Source organism: Balaenoptera acutorostrata, chromosome 2 (assembly GCF_949987535.1).
Source record: "Balaenoptera acutorostrata chromosome 2, mBalAcu1.1, whole genome shotgun sequence".
Classification (NCBI taxonomy): domain Eukaryota; kingdom Metazoa; phylum Chordata; class Mammalia; order Artiodactyla; family Balaenopteridae; genus Balaenoptera; species Balaenoptera acutorostrata.
Genome location: NC_080065.1, coordinates 70,494,446 through 70,513,081, shown reverse-complemented (window position 1 = coordinate 70,513,081; position 18,636 = coordinate 70,494,446). Strand labels below are relative to the sequence as shown.

Genomic DNA, 18,636 nt, shown 5'->3' with positions numbered 1-18,636 from the left:
GCTTAGTGAGTGCATGCTGATTCTGTAGTCATCTGTCAAGATTAACATATTAATCTACAGATCTTCAACGGGGCAGGAAGTATGGCTTAATGGAAAGGGCTTAGGTTTGTAGTCGGGCAGAATGTGTTAAAATCTTGGCTTTTGCAGTTACACATGTTACTTAACCTCTCTGCGCAAATCTGTTTTCTTGCCTGTAGAACAAAGATATGTTCTTACAGAGCATCATAAAGAATACTATGTATTTCATGTTGCTTAGCGTATAAAGCACTCTAGAAAGGTTAAATCCTTGCCCCATTTGCCTTACCTCATCCTCGCCCTGTAAATGAAAATCATTGAATTTCTTAGAGTAGGAAAAATAACAGCAGCTAACAGATAATCTTTTTCTGAAACCCAGATGTCAGCTGAGGTCATGATGTCTTTGGGGGTATAAATAAAATGAGCTCCAACTCTCTAACTCGTATCTTTGGAGAATCCCAGAGGCTGCACCAAGATTGCTGGGCAGACTTTGCCTGTGCCCTCAGGAAATATCTAGAGTGTCTAGGACTAGATACCTCTGTCAGCTTGGTCTTCAGGTTCCTGTATCCACTGGATTCTTGAGTCCCTCGGGCGTCGTGTCCTGCAACACTTCTTCCCTTCTGCCAGGATGAGCCAGATGAATAGCACAGCTCTTTCCCCTTGATTTCCCCCAATACCACACACAGGTCTGACTGTAGATCTGGATAGTCCAGCAGAGACAGGTCACATTGCAGCAGTGCCAACAACTTAAACCTGAATTTTAGACATCACAGTTTCTTACCAGCTACTTTTCTTCCCATATTACAGCCTCACAGCATACTGCTTGACTCCCCTCGCTCCCTGAAATTTACTTCTATCTCTGCTTGTGGGGTCTCCCCTGCTGGGTTGTCCCCATTCATTCCTAAGTTCTTCCCTCTATATGGCAGAGCCACTAACTCATCCTCAGCTTCTAGCCAAGTTCTAATTTTCCAGAGATGCAGGAAGCATGAGTAAACAGAGTCATCTATTCCAGGCTCATATTTGCTCCTTGTTCTTCCAAGTGACTTCCATTGACCACTTTCCTCATAATCACGGCTTTAACTGCTCCCAAGGACTGGCAGAGGCCTTACTATTTCAGTTGTTTGCTTTTTATCCCTCCCTCACCCAGCTCTGTAAGTAGAAGGGAACATGGAAAATATTTATTTTCTTTCTGATATAAATAATATCACTCTCTTGAGGGGTCAGAAATAGCTTAATCATTTTTGGTTTTAATAACGTTTTTCCTACTAGAGAGAATTCCTTAAACTCAACATTCCTCATATTAGTTGAGGTTTTGGTTTTTTATTTTTGAGAAATCACTGAATTCTTATTAGGCTTGTTTCCTCATCTGTAAAGTTGAAAGATTGGATTAGGTGATCTCCAACGCTCCTTATTTGTTTAAAATTATATAATTCTCAAGCTATAATTATTAATATCTTTTTTGAAATTAAATGCATGGCTATCAGTTATCAGATAATAAAAAAAATCTAAGTCATGTATTTTCTTATTTTGAGTAAACTGATGAGTCAACCCTCTAATGTCACTTTTATTTCTTTCACTCCTCCCCAGTTGGTTGATTCTGTAAAGAATGTAGGTTTTAGGATCACAGATTCTTAGCTTGAGACCTAAATGCATCACTTGTAGATGTTCATTTGGGAAATATTATCTAATCTTTCTGTCTTTAAGTTTTTGAAAAAGGTAAAAGAGAATGGTAAGGACAACTACGTCATCTAGTTGCTGGGAGGAATAAATGAGATTATTTATGTGAAAGGAATTTGTAAGTTGTCAGGCATCGTTAATGTTAATTAATTTGAGAGGAGGGAGGAAATAGAAAGTGAGAAAGAAGAGAATGAGGGAGGGATTCTGTAGCATGGTTTGCATCTCTTTGTGATGGAAAAAAAATAACCACTGGTGTTAACACCTTCTTCCTGTCTCAAACATTTACAACATACCACCTCAAGGACAGGTGTTAGTTGGTCTAATTGACAAGTACTGCATAGCACTAAACTAACTACTTGAATAAATGTATTATTTTTAATTGGTATGAAGATATCTGGAGAAAAATCACAGATACATTGATTTCTTTTCACTCTTTGAAAGTCAGCCCTACCAAGAATTGAGGATCTAGACACCAGAGTTTGCCACATTGTTGCCTATTTCATGCATATCTTTATTAGATTCTACAACCATTGAATTTCACGAAATTTTAAACTGGAAGAAACTGTCAAACAGCTACTGGAGGAGGTGATAGAATTATGAAGTCTTGCAGGATAGCGTTGCCCAACCTCTGAGTGCTTTCTGTTGTCAACTTTGTGATGATGTTGAATTTCCTTTTCTCTCATCAAGTTGTTAAATGGCTTTGACCCACACTTGGGTAGCCATTTACTACTGTGACCTTTTAATACAGCAGTCCCCAACCTTTTTGGCACCAGGGACCTGTTTCGTGGAAGACAATTTTCCACGGACAGGGTGGGGAGGGTGGATGGTTCAGGCGGAAACGCAAGCGATGGGGAGCGATGGGGAGCAATGGGGAGCGGCAGATGAAGCTTCACTCACTCGCCCGCCCCTCATCTTCTGCTGTGTGGCCCGGTTCCTAACAGGCTGCGGACCAGTACCGGTCCATGGCCCAGGGGTTGGGGACCCCTTATTTAATAGTTTTGCCTGATGGAACCCCCTCCCAGTTGACTCTGGTTATCACCATTCTTGTGCCAACACTTTCACCTACTCTCTAGTCTCTGCTGAAACCACTTGCTTTTCTTCTTTACTAATCTTCCTCCAGACTCTGGAATTCATCTCTACATACAGAGTCAGACACTTGGTTTAATTACTCTTGCTTTCCTTTTCTAGTATGTACGTCTTAACTTTCTCTTCAGCGATTTTTGTTTCACATAATCGATTTTTGTTTCACATAATCACATAAACTAGTGTGTTCTAATCTCTCCAATTAAAAAATAAAGGACAAAATTAGAGAATACTATATATTTTGCTTGGCCTTTCTTCATCTCCCAGGGAGAACTTTTTCTTCTTTCAACTTTTCTCTTCTTCACAAACTCCAATCTGGGTTCTGCCCTGAGTCAATTAGCATCTTCCAAGAGGCCAACCAACAATATAAGACAGAATTAGACGTGCAAAAGGTTTATTGGGGGGGAATAACTGTGATGGACAAACGGGAGAGAGAGCAAGAGTAGGTAGGATGAGCCTTCAGACTGTGACACAAGCCTGTCAACTCTGAAGGGAGAAAAGGAAGGAAGGAATATTGCAAAGAAAAAGCCTTGGATGCTATGCCAGTTGAAAAAATCTCAGCCATACCAAAGGGGCACCCCAGAGTAAAGAATGTGCAGTAGAGGAGTCCCAGGGTCAGGCAGGACTGGCCCAGCTCTACACCTCCACCGTGCCGGCAGCTGGTTCTCTCCAAGGGAGGTGGAGCACCACAGTTCTATTGACTCTCACAGTACCAGTCACTCTGGTGAAGTTACTTTCTCAAAGCTTGAAAATAACTCTCGGGCTTCCCCGGTGGCGCAGTGGTTAAGAATCCTCCTGCCAATTCAGGGGACATGGGTTCGAGCCCTGGTCTGGGGAGATCCCACATGCTGCAGAGCAACTAAGCCCGTGCGCCACAACTACTGAACCCCTCGTGCCTAGAGCCCGTGCTCTGCAGCAAGAGAAGCCACCGCAATGAGCAGCCCGCGCACCGCAACGAAGAGTAGCCCCCGCTCTCCGCAACTAGAGAAACCCCGCGCATAGCAACAAAGACCCAACGCAACCAAAAATAAACAAATTTATTAATAAATAAATAAATAAATAACTCTCAGTGTCTCTTCTCTATATTTGCGACTTTCGATGAGCTACTTCCTATACATTGGCAAAAATTGTAGTTCTCCCGAAGTATGCCCCACCACAAACTCACAGTCGAAAAAAGTATTGCAACCAGCTCTCCACTCCACTTGACCCATGTGGTTATAGTCACTCACAAGTTTATGCTACTTGCACCAGCAGGATACAAAAGCTCTTCTGTGTTCGTAACTCTAGAAATTGCCATTCACTATTACTTTTTAAACACGCAGAAGAGATGTTATAATTCAGAGACCTTAATAATATTTTACTTAGTGCAAATACTTTCTGAGTGTTTCATATGTGTCTGTTCTGGGTATTTTATATGTATGAATTCTTTTCAACTCTATCATCCCCCTTTGTGGTAGATTGTATTAGTGTTGCATTCAACAGAAGATGAGACTGAGGTAAGGAGAGGTTAAATAAATTGCCCTAAACCACATGGCTAGAAAGTGATGAAACCAGGATTCAAACCCAGGCCATTGATCTCTAGCACTCCCACAACTACTACATTTCCTGTGGCACTAATATCCAGAACACTTTTCTCAATAAAATTGTTAATTGCAAAATGTTGACCCAATGTCTACTTTAAAGCATATGCATCATGCAGCAATATTCTTTTTCTGTCTTTCAGGTCCCTGCACTCCTAATCCGTGCCATAATGGAGGAACCTGTGAAATAAGTGAAGCATACCGAGGGGATACATTCATAGGCTATGTCTGTAAATGTCCCCGAGGATTTAATGGGATTCACTGTCAGCACAGTAAGTCATCCACAGTCATTGTGCTTTTACTATCATTGATGGCAAAATATACAAGTCATTATCGTTCTTGTTTGTAGTAGAATGATAGAATCTTTGAGCAGCAAAGAGCCCTGGCCATTGGCTAATGCTACTTCTCTCCCACTGAATATATCACATTCCCCGCTGACTCCTGGACTGTGTTTCTATCCTCCCAGGCGTGTGGGGGGCTAGCAGTCTTCTGTTGGCCCTTTTCATCGTTGTTCAGCCATACTTGCAAAATGCTGCTTTTATATTGAACTGATATGTGTCTCTTTCTTTCACATTTGTCCTAAAGCTGCATTCTTCAAGCTTCCTAGACATTATTCTCTTGATTCAGTTCAGAGATGATACCCAGAAAAGAAAACTGCCCACTCTGTCCTATCTATAAGCCAGTTTCCTCCTTCTCACATGTCAGCATTTTTAGTGTGAAAATCTTTGAAAGTTCAACAAGTGTGCTATCTGCATATCTCTCTTTTATGCTTGTTCTTATTTAACCTGAAGTTAAACAAAATATGTCCACTTGTGATGATTTCTTCTTAGAAATATGGCGCAACATTACTGTCCTTCTAAGGATTTCTAACAGTAAAAATCTGCCTTTGTATACTCTTACATTCTCCACCCTAGAGCCCTGCAGCACAGGAAAAAAAAAAGTTAGGATGATATGACCTTGGGTGCAGTCCTTGCCACTAAACAGCATCCCATTATGAAAATTCTATTCTCATTTCAAGGGGGGATTCCTCTGTAAGTGTGTGTGCTCTATGCAAGCAGCCCTTGATTGGGGGGCTCAAGTGGGGTTGCCAGACTGTCTTCCTCTGGATGCTGCTCTGACACTATGTCACAAAGCTTTGCCAATAAGTTAGTAATATTCTCTTCAGGTGACTAGGTAAATGTCAAGGCAGCCAAGATTCTGGGCTCCCATCTCTGTCTTTCCAGAGATGTTTTGAGATATTCATGTGTGAAGGCTGAGCAGTGATGCTACAATAAGGAAAAATCAGCTGTGGTGACTTTGGACTCAGCCTGACAAAAATCAGGAGCTTCTCAGTCCCTTGTTGGTGATCTGAGCCCTTAGAGACAGTTACAAGCAGTGTAGGTATTACAGTAGGCTGTATTATGTGTATTATAACAGGCTTCTACAGAAATTCTACAAATTCCTGGCCATTGCAGGTCTCCAGAAAAGTACACAATATTCTCAAAGTCTCAGAGCCAGGATGCACTCTACATTTTTTGCTGATGATTGGAAATCTGGCTCTGGCTGACATATCCAATTTTGCCTTACTCATTCTTAACACCATGGTCTTAATCATCACTCTAGTATTCATGGCTTATATATTCATTACTCACGCTAGGACATTCGCCATTCCCTTATTCCCCTCCCTCTGCTCAATATCCTATCCCTCCTTCAAGACTCAGGTTCTATAAGACCTTAAACCTATGTTTAAGGTTTATGGGAAGCTGGAGGCTGAGGGATTCAATTTAGAACTGGGATTTTGTGGTCTAAACAAACTGGTCCCTCTTCTCTGAAGTGCATCACTATTAGAAGCAGCAGAGAATGAGGGAAAGGGATTGGATTTGGAATCAGAGACCTGGATTTGAGACCTGACCTCTAAGTTATTGGATAAGTGACCCTGAGCCAGTCACTTGACCTTTCTGTGCTTGAAGACATATAACTAGAGAAATTGAACTAGAAATAACTGATCTCTGGCTCATACATACAATACTCTCATACTAGGAGAGTATTATGACTAAATGGGTAGCTTGCTTACTGTACAAAGGTTATCAGGTCTTCCTCTTTACAGATAAAATTGAAAAGGATTATATACTGGGAAAGCAAATTTAGAAGTGCTGGAAGCCCTGAGAGCTTTTCCAGTTGGGAGAACCAAAAAAAAAGCAGCTGTTTAGTCCCTTGCAAGAACTGCTAGGGATTTGGGTTTGTGTTTCACAGTGGTAATTATCTTATAGTCTAGATATACTCTAGAACCTTGCTATTCAAAGTGTAGACCTGCGTCAGCATTACCTGGAAGCTTGTTGGAAATGCAGATTACCAGGTGCCACCTCGAACCAATTAAATCAGAATCTGTTTTTAAAAATGATCCCCAGTTGACTCCCACACATATCGAAGTTTGAGAAAAAATTGCACAAGGCTTTCAGTAGCTAGAACTAGTCATCTCATAGGTTAAGGTAGCAACTTCTGCATTCAGTTACATAACACTGCATTATAGGCAAAATATTTATTATTTTTTTGCTAATAAAAACTATATTGAAAATCAGTGAAAATCAGAGATAGACCAATATGATATGAACATTTCATTTGGGAAAAGAATTGAAAAAAATTCTTCAGACATCCAGTTATAGCAGGGCTTATTAATTTAGTTCTATATGACAGAATGTGAATTAAATATCTTTTGGAATATGCTAAATAGTTAAAGAATTTTAAGTTTCATGATATAGGAGTGACAAATACATAGTTAATAGGTTTAGTTTAACAACTGTTTTGTCAGTATGTTACAAATTAGAAAAAATGTTTCCAGTGCTAGCATTAATATTACCTACATATATATATATTTTTTTAATTAGGTTTTGGTTTTGAGAACAGTTTTAGGTTTACAGAAAAATTGAGCAGAGAGTACAGAGAGTTCCCGTATAGCCCCCTTCCTTAGTCTTCTCTCTTATTAACTTCTTGCATTAATCGGGTATATTTGTTATAATTGATGAACTGATATTAATATATTATTATTAAGTAAAGTCCATAGTTTAAGGTTTACTATTTGTACTGTACAGTTCTATGGATTTTGAAAAATGCATAATATCATGTGTCCACCAAAGCCTCATGCAAAATAGTTTCACTAACCTAAAAATCTGTGCTTTGCCTATTCATCCCTCCCTCCCTACTCCCAACCCCTGGCAACCACTGATTTTTTTTTTTTTTTTTTTTACTGTCTCTGTGGTTTTGCCTTTTCCAGAATGTCATACAATTGGAATCCTACAGTATATAGCTGGAATCATATACTATGTAGACTTTTCAGAGTAACTTGTTTCACTTAGCAGTATGTATTTAAGTTTCCTCCACGTCTTTTTGTGACTTGATGGCTCTTTTTGCTTTTAACCACTGAATAATATTCCACTTTATGGATGTACTTCAGTGTGTTCATTCATTCACCTATTAAAGACCATCTTAGTTGCTTCTATTTTTGGCAATTATGAATAAACCTACTATAAACATTCATGTTCAGGTTTTTGTGTGGACATAAGTTTTCAACCCATTTGAGTAAATACCTAAGAGTGTAATTCTTTTTTTTTTTTTTTTAAAGTAATTTATTTATTTATTTATTTATTTTTAATTTCTAGCTGTGTTGGGTCTTCGTTTCTGTGCGAGGGCTCTCTCCAGTTGTGGCAAGCGGGGGCTACTCTTCATCGCAGTGCGCAGGCCTCTCACTATCGCGGCCTCTCTTGTTGTGGAGCACAGGCTCCAGACGCGCAGGCTCAGTAACTGTGGCTCACGGGCCCAGTTGCTCCGCGGCATGTGGGATCCTCCCAGACCAGGGCTCGAACCCGTGTCCCCTGCATTGGCAGGCAGACTCTCAACCACTGTGCCACCAGGGAAGCCCTAAGAGTGTAATTCTTATGGTAACAGTACATTTAGTTTTGTCAGAAACTGCCAAACTGCCTTCCACAGTGGCTGTACCATTTTGCATACTTGGCAGCAAAGAATGAGAGTTTCCTATTCTCACAAGCATTGATTATTGTCAGTGTTTTGGATTTTAGCCATTACAAATGCTTTTTTTGGTAATGAAAATAGCATGAGGTTATAACTTTATAACTAATAATGATTAGTATTGGTTTTTATATAGAATTATCAAATTATACATGATCTTAAAATGCCATACATTAATGTGTATCATATACATATATATGTAATTATGTGTATATATGTATATGTACATATATGTATATATATGCATACGTGTGTGTGTCAATTATAAGATGTAAATTATAGGATGAGTTGAACACCAAAATTGTCTAGAGGTTAGACTTTTGAAAGGCATTTTTAAGCAAGCACTTTTCTGGTGGGAGCTGCATTTTGGGCTGGCTAGAAGTAATCATATTTTATTTGTTGCCTAGTTACAAATCTAATGCCTTAGGGAAGGACTGTTTCTTCATTCTTAGAATTCTTTGCCCATCTTACTAGTGAAGGCATTCTGTGCATTCTTCCCTACCTGTGCTCAGCTCTGCAACCTTCAATTCCTTTTATTGGGTTTTATTGGCCAAAAAGTTCAAACTGAGAAAGTTGGCCAGAAAAATCACAGAATCTAAAATTTTCCTCTTTGTATATTATGCTAAATGTTGTAAACCAGTTTGGTGTTAATTTTATACTATTGACTAATGGATTCATACATTCAACAAATATTTATTGGGCACATGAGTCATTTTACTTTTTTAAATTACATTTTTCACTTTTCTCAGAGTTAGCCAATGGTATTTGCTGTTTTGACAATCACTGTTAATTGGATTAATTACATATTTGACAATTACATGTGTTTTCTGATAGGTGATGCTTGTTAGAATCTGGTTCCACCTCAGCCCTATTGAATCACAATCTTTGGATGGTACCCTGGATATAGTTAAAAGTATCCATATGGTCCTTAGGTGCACCAGACTTGAGGACTACTGGCTAAAAGAATGACCTTTAATTTCCAAATTATATGGGAGTAAACTTGCTTTTAGGGAAAGAATTCTGGATTAGACTTGGATTTTTGATTCAGTTCTATCTTGATCAATTGATGAAGACTTGGTTAGTATTTAAAGGTTCTTTGATTCAGCTTTCTCATCCAATGATTAAATTCAATTCAATAAACACTTACTGAGAACTTCACACTGTATTATGTGCTGGAAATAATATGTCTATAAAAAGTAAAATTAATAATCCTTTGTCCTGCTTCCCTAAATAGGATATTTGTTAGAATAAGATGAGGCATTTTAGAACATACTTTACATATCTTAAAGGGTAACAAATTCCTAATGGATGAATATTTTAAAATATAATGGGGATTCCTATTGGTCTTTAATTTTTCCCTTCTCTTAAAAAAATTTTTAATTGTAATTTTTTTTTTCAAAAAAAATGAGTTGTAGGGCAGTGGCGAAACCTAATTTGGAACTTTATGCTTTTCTATAAGAACTCCTCCCTTACATCCTTAATTCTAAGAGGTAATTATTATTTTGTTAAATTACTCTTTCTAATTTTAGCTTGATGGCCTCTTTATTTTAGCTTTCCCACTAGAGGATAAATTTGTCCTAATAAAGTATTCACTTCAAAACTGTGTGGAAACAACCTGGAGTTATTACTGACACCTGCAAACTATATAACCACAGTGGCTAAATAGACCTCTAAGGAGACTTCCAAAATAGACTTGCCTCCAACCTCAAAAGGTTTCTGACTGTAGAGAATTCAGATTTTTCTGTTCGCTGAGAACTTTGCAGGTCAATGTTAGACCCCTTAACTCTGTAAGCCAAAGGTTCTCGAACTTGATGTGCATATGAATCATCTGGGAGTACAGATAAATATTCAGATTTGTTTTGCTCATCTGTAGAGATTCTAATTTAATAGAAGTAATTTTGGACCCAGGTCTGCCTATTAACAATTACCCTAGTAAAACTGACACAAACAATTCTAGAACACTGGTTCTCACCTTGGTTGCACATTAGAATCACTTGGAGACTTATGAAAACTACTAATGCCTGACTTCCACCCCAGAGATTCATATTTAATTGGTCTGGGGTATGGTCTAGGCATTAGGAGTTTTAAAACCTCCCCAGATGATTCTAATGTGCAGCCAAGGCTGGGAGTCAGTGTTCTAGAACTATACTGCCAGGAATTACTATGTCTTAAAGATACCAAGCAGAGAAATACTCACAGAGAAACGAAGCTTAGGATACACAAATATAACTCCACACTAAATGTATAATCAGGCAACCTTATTGAATTTTGTCATTCAAGCTTTACTTAATATAATGGAAATCATCTTACAGCAAGAGCCCTCAACTGATTGAAAGAATCAGGCCAAAGGAAGATATTAGCTTACTGTTCTTAAAATATGTTATCCCTTAATCTGTCGGCAATAGTCAGCGTTCCAAGGCATTTTCATTTTCTTGTTTTCACTCCTTTCAGGAGTCTCACAAAGAGCACTGTCCTGGCAGAGCTATGTACTAGATATTTACACAGAAACACTATTCAAATATAGACACAGTCTGTGATTTTTTGCAATGAAATATTCAGATATTGTCGAACTCAAAATATTTGAAAATTGCTACTTTAAATGACAGTTAAACATTCTTTTTTTTCCCTGTTACTTATTAAAAGAAATCTGATTGTCAGGAAACCATAAGTTCTGAACAAAAATATGTTAAAATTTGCCAGAAAGGTTAGACTCATGAAGGTGGTGTATTTATACTAATAGGCCTGACCTTCTAGAACTGATTCACTCATGATTTCATAAAGGATCTCTCCAGGAATAGAGATGGTACCACAAATACAGTTTAAGAAAAGAAATTTGTTGCATGTAATCCAAACTTCCCAGGCCTCTCAGTTTGTGGCAATGTTTAACTTTGATTTCCTAATTCCTGTTGCTCTTAGCTACCATTTTCCAGTGCCATTTACCCCTGTGGGGCCTCATTCTCTCCTGAAGTCTGCCTCACTCAGGCCAGGAGGTTATTTATTTATGCATTTGACAAGTAATTTTTGAGAGCTTACTTACTATTTTGCCAGGCTGCCACATGCTTAGGAACGAGTATGAGCTCCCTGGCTCTGCTGACGGTTCCACCTTGAAAATATTGCTAAATATTGCTAATATTGCAGCACTTTCCTCTGCTGGTGGCCGCCCAGGCACCTGAAACTGCACGTGGTCTAAGCAACCATCAGGCCAAGTTAAGCCGTTTTAAGGACATTGGGTCCTACTGTGTTCCCTGGGGTTGGAGAGTCACAGGGCTTTTCCCAGAGCATCACACATCCCTTTACGGACACAACTGCTCAACTTCCTGACCTAACTGCGCCTTCTTTTTTTTTAATTGAGATACAATTGACACGTAACATTATATGCATATCAGGTGTGCAACATACATTTTTTTTCTTGTGATGAGAACTTTTAAGATCTACTCTCTTAGCAACTTTCAAATATGCAATACAGTATTTAAAATTATAGTCACCATGCTGTACGGTACATCCCCAGCACTTATTTGTCTTGTAACTAGAAGTTTGTATCTTTTGACCCCGTTCACCCACTCCCTCACCCGCTGCCTCTTGCAGCCATCCATTTTTTCTCTCTATCTGTGGTGGTGGTGGGTGTTATTGTCCTTGGATACCTGAAGATAGTGTCAGATCCCACAGGTTGAGGGCTCAGTACCACAAGACTGCCCCTAGCCCACTCCGGATGGTCCCCAGGTTACCAACAACTTCTGTCAGATTTGGCTACAAATAGGACATTCCCTCCTCAAGTTCGCTTAATTTGCTAGAGCAGCTCACAGAACTCAGGGAAACTCTTGCTTACATTTCCCAGTTTATTAAAGGATGTGATAAAGAATACGGGTGAAAGCCTAGATGAAGAGATACACAGGGCGAGGTCCGTGAGGGTCCCAAGCACAGGAGGTTCTCTCTGTGGAATTGGGGTGTGTCACCTTCCCAGTATGGATATGTTCCCCAACCTGGAAGCTCTCTGAATCCCGTACTATTGAGATTTTTATGGAGGCTTCCTCATGTAAGCATGATCGATCATTAATTCCATTTTCAGCCCTTCTCCCTTCTCTAGAAAATGGGGGGCAGGGCTGAAAATTTCAAGCTTCTGATCATGGTTTGGTCTTTCTGGTGACCACCCCTCACCCAAGAGACCACCCACAGTTGCCTCATTAGAACAAAAGACACTCCTATCACCCAGGAAACTACAAGGGTTTTAGGTGCTCTGTGCCAGGAACAAGGGAAAGAGACCAAAATAACCAAGTCCCTGGTGTCATAGGACTTCCATTCTAATGGAGAAAAAAATAATTTAAAAAATAGGACATACACATTTACCATGTTGCTCAGCAGTTATACTCTTGGGCATTTATCCAAGAGAGATGAAAGCTTAAATTCATACAAATGTCTGTATGTGGATGTTCATAGCAGCTTTATTGGTAATAAACAAAATCTCAGATTGGCCCAGATGTCCTTCAACAGGTGAATGGTTAAACAAACATTGGTACATACATTCCATGGGATACTTAAGTACTCAGCAATGAAAATGAAGAAACTGTTGATAAATACAACTTAGATAAATCTCCAGGAAATGAAGCTGAGTGAAAAAAAAAAAAAAGAAAAGCCAATCCCAAGAGGATACCTACTGGATGATTCCAAGTAAAACATTTTTGAAAAGACAGAATTTTAGAAAGGGAGGACAGATTTCCAAGTGTTAGGGAGGGAATAGAGGAAGGTGAGTCCTTAAAAGGACAACATGAGGTATCCTTGTGGTATTGGAACTATTTGTTATATTGACTAGGATGATAGATACACACACCTACTTATGTGATAAAATTGTACTGAATTACTTACATATACACAAATGAGTATAAGTAAAACTGGAGAAATCTGAATAAGATTGATATAGTAATAGCAGTATTTTAGTTGTGCTTTTATATTACAGCTTTGCAAAATGTTAACCATTGTGGAGAACTGGGTAAAGTGTACATGATATTTCTTTGTCTGATTTTTTACAAATGCATTTGACTCTACAATTATTTTAATAAAAATGTAATTAAAAATGTAGCAATATAATGTATAATGCATAGTAATGTAGTAGTAACATGTAATGTCAACAATAATAATATATATTATAAGGATAAGGACTAAGGAGCAGAGGTTTTTGAGTGCTATTTTAGAGCATGGCCGAAGGTTTTTCCCAGGAATTGACACCTGAGTAGAGATATGAATGAAGTCAGGGGTCAGCCAAGTAAACCAGAAGGAGTAGTGAGTGCTAGGGTCCCAAGAGGGGTGTGTGCTTAGGGCACAATGAATGATGAGAAGGGAGGCAGAAAGGAGGCCTGGTCAAGGGCTGGATCAGGTAGGGCCTTGTAAGCCATAGAGAGGACTTTTTATCTTATTGAAATTGGAAGAGCACCTTTGGAGGGTGGAGAACAAGGGAGTATATTAATTCATTTGTTTGGAGAATGACTCTGACCACTGGTGAAGAATAGGCTCTGCTGGGGGCAAGAAGTTGGTGGCTTGGATTGAGGTGGTAATGAGGACTTGAGGGGAGCTGAACAACGTTCAGATTTGGAAAATCGTTTCAAGTGGATTACACTGGGGTCGTAAATACTTGTTTTTTTCTAATTAATTTCAATAGCATTATAATTATTTATTTTTACTTAATTTCTTGTCATGAACTTGGGCAGTATAATATATTATTATAATTTTCATTATGCCTTGTTACTGACATTTGTTTTTAGCCTTTAACAGCATCATTAGGATAGAATCTAGAATTTTAAAGAAAAAAGGTATATATACACAAATACATATATACATATATAATCAATGCTTTAAATGTGTACCATGTTATTTAAGATATTGAATTTTCAAAATTTGATATTTTTAAATGACTCACAAAATTGGTTATATTTAGATACATTGTGTCACTTTATCTTTCACATTAGCTGAGTCATAATAATATAGTACAGTATATTTTAAAGAAAACATTATAACGGAAGTGATATGTAAATCAAGACTAATACAATTACATACTAAAATACAATAATGATTTTGAAAAAGAGGACAACATTTACATTTTAATCGGAAATCCAGAAATCACAATTGCGTTGAGTGGGTATTTAACATCGGCCTTTAGAATATAACTTGATCAGTTTTGCTCTCACGGTTCCTAATTGATTTTGCAATCACGCTGCAGCCTATAAGTTTAGAGAAATTTGAGGCAATATATTCCTTGGAAGTAAATTATTCTTAGATATTCAGGAGGTTTTAATCAATGTATAAGATACATCTTAAACTAAAACATTTCTAAATGAGTATTCTTCCTCCCAACCACATGAAAAAGACTCTTTCGGTGGTAAGTAAAGGAATTGCTTTTGACTCTTGCTAAATAAAATGAGTATAGTTAATTTGAATAGTAAAGGCATGATTGTTAAGGGGGTTAAGAACTTAAATGTAGAAGAGAGTCAAACTTGAATTCTTTCTATGTTATTAACAAGTCATATCAATTTGAACTAATGATTATGCTAAGCCTTGGTTTCCTTCTTTGTAAAATAAAAATAACTGGGCCCTTTGCCTACTCTTAGGTCCAAGTTAATGATGCCCAGACAATTTAATATATGTGAAAGTGTTACGGACAATTTAGAAGTCTGTACATTTATAAACTCTCATTATTATTTCCGACTAGTTTTCAAAATACTTTTTCTTTAATCATTATAGAAGAAATTGGTACTAAAATAAACACTGATTTTTATATGAGCGAATTTTGCAGCAGAGAGAATAGGAAGCCTAGATGCCTCAATTTAAGAAAGTGAAATCTTGTCATTGAGAGTATACACCTTCTCAATAGCTAGGGAGAGAGGAAGGAGAAAAGAGAGAGCTAGGCATAGACACAGTGATAGAGATAGACATAGAAATAGAGGGAGAGGAAGAGTGAGAGGGAGGGTGGGACAGAAGGGGAGGTGTGAGGGGAGAGAGAGAGAAAGAGAATGAGAGACAGAACAAAACACATTAGTACTTTGGTTCCATTTGTCTGCTTTTCATTAAAGCGCCTTAGAAGAGTTATCTATACTCAATGTCTTCTATATGCTCTGTGATTACTTAAAGACTATATAACATTCTGATCACATCCTACCACCTTCACTTCTTCCCTAAGGCACCATTATCCACTAGGACAGACTCTTAATCATTGTGCTGTCTCTACACTTGTCCCTAGGCTATTTTCAAAACAACAACCAGAGTGGTCCTCTTAGATCACAGCTCATGTTAGGTCACTTTTGTGTATAAAACCCTCCACGGTTTCCCAGTGCACTTGGAGTAAAATCCAAAGTCCTGTATTTACCACAAGAGACTGATGCATTCTCTTCCCAGCCATTTCTGACCTTATTCCCAACCATGCTCCATGGTGCTGATTCAGCTGGGGTCACACCGTTCTGGCTGCCCTCCAACATCCAAGCCTGCTTCCAATCTGGGGCTTTTGCATTTGTGTCCATTTACCTGACCTCTCTTTCCAAGAGAATCACAAGACTGTCTCCCTTTCTTTTCTGTATTAGATCTTTGCACAAGTGGTGATTCTCCAGAGTGCCCTTATCCAACTACCCTGAATAAAATGTCATTTGGTAAAACCTTCCTCTGCTATCTCTACTCTCCAACCTTTTTACTTTTCTTTATTTTTTTAGCACTCCTCACCACCTGACATATTATATATTTATTTTTTATTTATTTATTTATTTTTCTCTAAAAAGTAAGCTTCCTGAAAGCAAGGGCTTGATTTGTTTACTTTTTGCTCTGCTCTCTATGCCTAAAAAGTTCCTAGTAGGTGCTCAGTAAATATTTGTTAAATGAATAAGTGAATAACTAAACCATTAGTCTATTACACAATTAACCCATTAATGTATCATCTACTAATACCCTGTCTTCCATGATGCTGGGCTCCATGGAAGAACAAAAAACTCTAAGAATTTGCCTTCAATAGCTTGTGAAATTACTGTGGAGAAAAATAACATGTCATCTAGCAAGACTCCTATGGCCAAACAAGTTTGAGAACACCCCATTTTTTCCTCCTTTTGGAGAAGGCCAATAGATTGTCGATACATTGATTGTCAATTTATTTGATAACTAATTGTTAGATAATTTTAAAAACTTGGTTAATATTGTTTAACTCAGTAATCTGGAAGAGGTGGGAGTGGGAATGACAGTGAAAGCTCAGATGGAGGGTTGAAACTTTAGGCAAAGGAGAGAGGACAGATGAAAACGAAGTGAGGTAGAGACACTGAAGGTGAGGGGGTTATTGCCAAATGAATGGTAAATATGGAGGAAGCAAGGGTGGGGTGAGGTGGAAAGTTATTTCAGGGATCCTTTGCATCTGCACAAATTCATGTTTTAATGCAAATACACACACAGAGGAATGTCCACCCATGCCTACTTGTTTACAAGCATTGATTCAGCATTTACAGTTCTCCCAGAAACAGTGATTATGTTAATGTTGCCCTGCCTGTAGTGACCCCTTTGTCTGAGAGGTGAAGGAGTGATGAGTGATGCTTTCCATCAAGATTATCTAGAGAGCCATTTGCCTCTTTTGCTACGAGAGTCTTGGCCATTATTTGTGGTATACAGTCAGCACACTGTTTTTCTTGGAGTCACTTTTCTTCCTCTACCTTCGTACCAGCTCAGTCCAATGCTGCTGTATATGCTTTAATGCTGCATCTCTTCAGACTGAACTCAAGAGCTTTGTGAGCTATGTTTTCGCAGCCTAAGCAGTGAATCCTTCAAGAGTAATGTTGTAAGGCAGACTCCAGCAGTACTTAGAGAGGAACGTGGCACAAGAGTTACACTTGTGGGAGAAATGGGTCCTGAGAACCCTAGTCACACATAAAAGGTACGCACAGGGAGAGGTGGTTCTGATCAGATGGTCTTGAATCCGTGCCCTCCCCAGAGCTGTGGCAGGTATGTAGTTGCTTTCTGTATAGAGCTCTATACATCATGTGGTAGATGAAAGGTAAATGAGAATAATTAAATGCAAGCATCTGGCATTTGCCTGGCCATGCACATATTAATCGTGAAGTCCTTGAGGGCAAGAGTCTAGCTGTGTGTTTCCTTTGCCAGCTTTTGCATAGCAAGCGACACAGTTAGGGGTACCAGCTCCATAAGCTGAACCTCTTCTCTTCCTAAAATCTAGCCCTGACCTAGTTTCCCTACTTTATTTCTTTGTTCCCCTTTATTCACCAAATGTGTCACCCAAGTGAGCACTTGCCATTCTTCCTTCACATTCCTTAACTGCCCATCGCGCTGCCTCTGCTGATGTGCTTTCTGTGCCGGGAGCCCTTCCCCTCATCACTTGTCTATAAAACCAGCCCCGGATCCTCCAGGAGCACTTCCATGATTCCCAGTCCATCCTCAAGCAAGAAAGCCCTCCTACTCTCCACCTTGCATGGCACTTTTCTTTCTTCTTTCTACCTTGCTTTGTATTGATTTGTGTGTTTCTCCTCTCCCTAGGTAGCTTAAAGACACTTTCCACCTGAGTCATCCTCGATTCCTGATCACAACCTAGAGTTGTGCTTTGCATGTAGTAGGTACTCAAAATATAGTTGATGAATTAATGAATAAATGAGTGACTAGGAAGAGCTCCGTAAACCCTTCCTTATTGTTTGAATACTAAAATAGAAACCTAGAGAAAACCACGGTGAATTACAACAGAGATAATTGCAATTGTTTTGTCTCTAGACATTAGACCTGTTGGGGTTACTTGCCCTTACTTGGCAGAGTTATGTGTATGTTTTACATATCAATTTACCCTTTATATCTAGCAACGTGCCTGTCACATAGTAGGTGTACAATAATAAATATTTGTTGAGTGAATAGATATGAGGACACATTATCAATGCACTACTTGTATATTTTATATAAATTCAGGGAAGCACGTGTTTTTCTTTTCTGAGGTACAAAGATGCTCCGTGTCATCAGATACTGAAAACTATAAAAGCTGTTTTGTTTGGCTGGCTTAGACAAACTTAGTGTTCCAATCCAGTAAGTATTCTATCCTAAGTTCCTATTGCTCCCACTCTACTTATCGGTTTTGGACATCTATTTTTATTTTCAACTATTTTAATTTGTAGAGATTTTATTGCAAGCTGTTTCAACTGCTTTGTAGAAAAGCAGGGTATATATTAAAAATAAATAATTATTCCAAATGCTTCCATGTTGGCTTGGCATATATAATGAGAACAGCACAGCACAGCACAGTACAGCATGTATAGCAATAAAGATAAAT

The 18,636-nt window shown here is 38.5% G+C and overlaps 1 protein-coding gene across 2 annotated transcripts in view; it reads left to right on the top strand.

Annotated features, from left to right (window-relative positions):
* The window catches only part of EDIL3 (EGF like repeats and discoidin domains 3), a 437,611-nt gene that overhangs the window by 203,457 nt on the left and 215,518 nt on the right, over window positions 1-18,636 (top strand). For both annotated transcript variants that reach the window (XM_007193039.2, XM_007193038.2), the window contains one exon: window positions 4,499-4,627. In XM_007193039.2, the coding sequence (XP_007193101.1) occupies window positions 4,499-4,627 (129 nt within the window). The remainder of the gene's footprint in view (window positions 1-4,498; window positions 4,628-18,636) is intronic.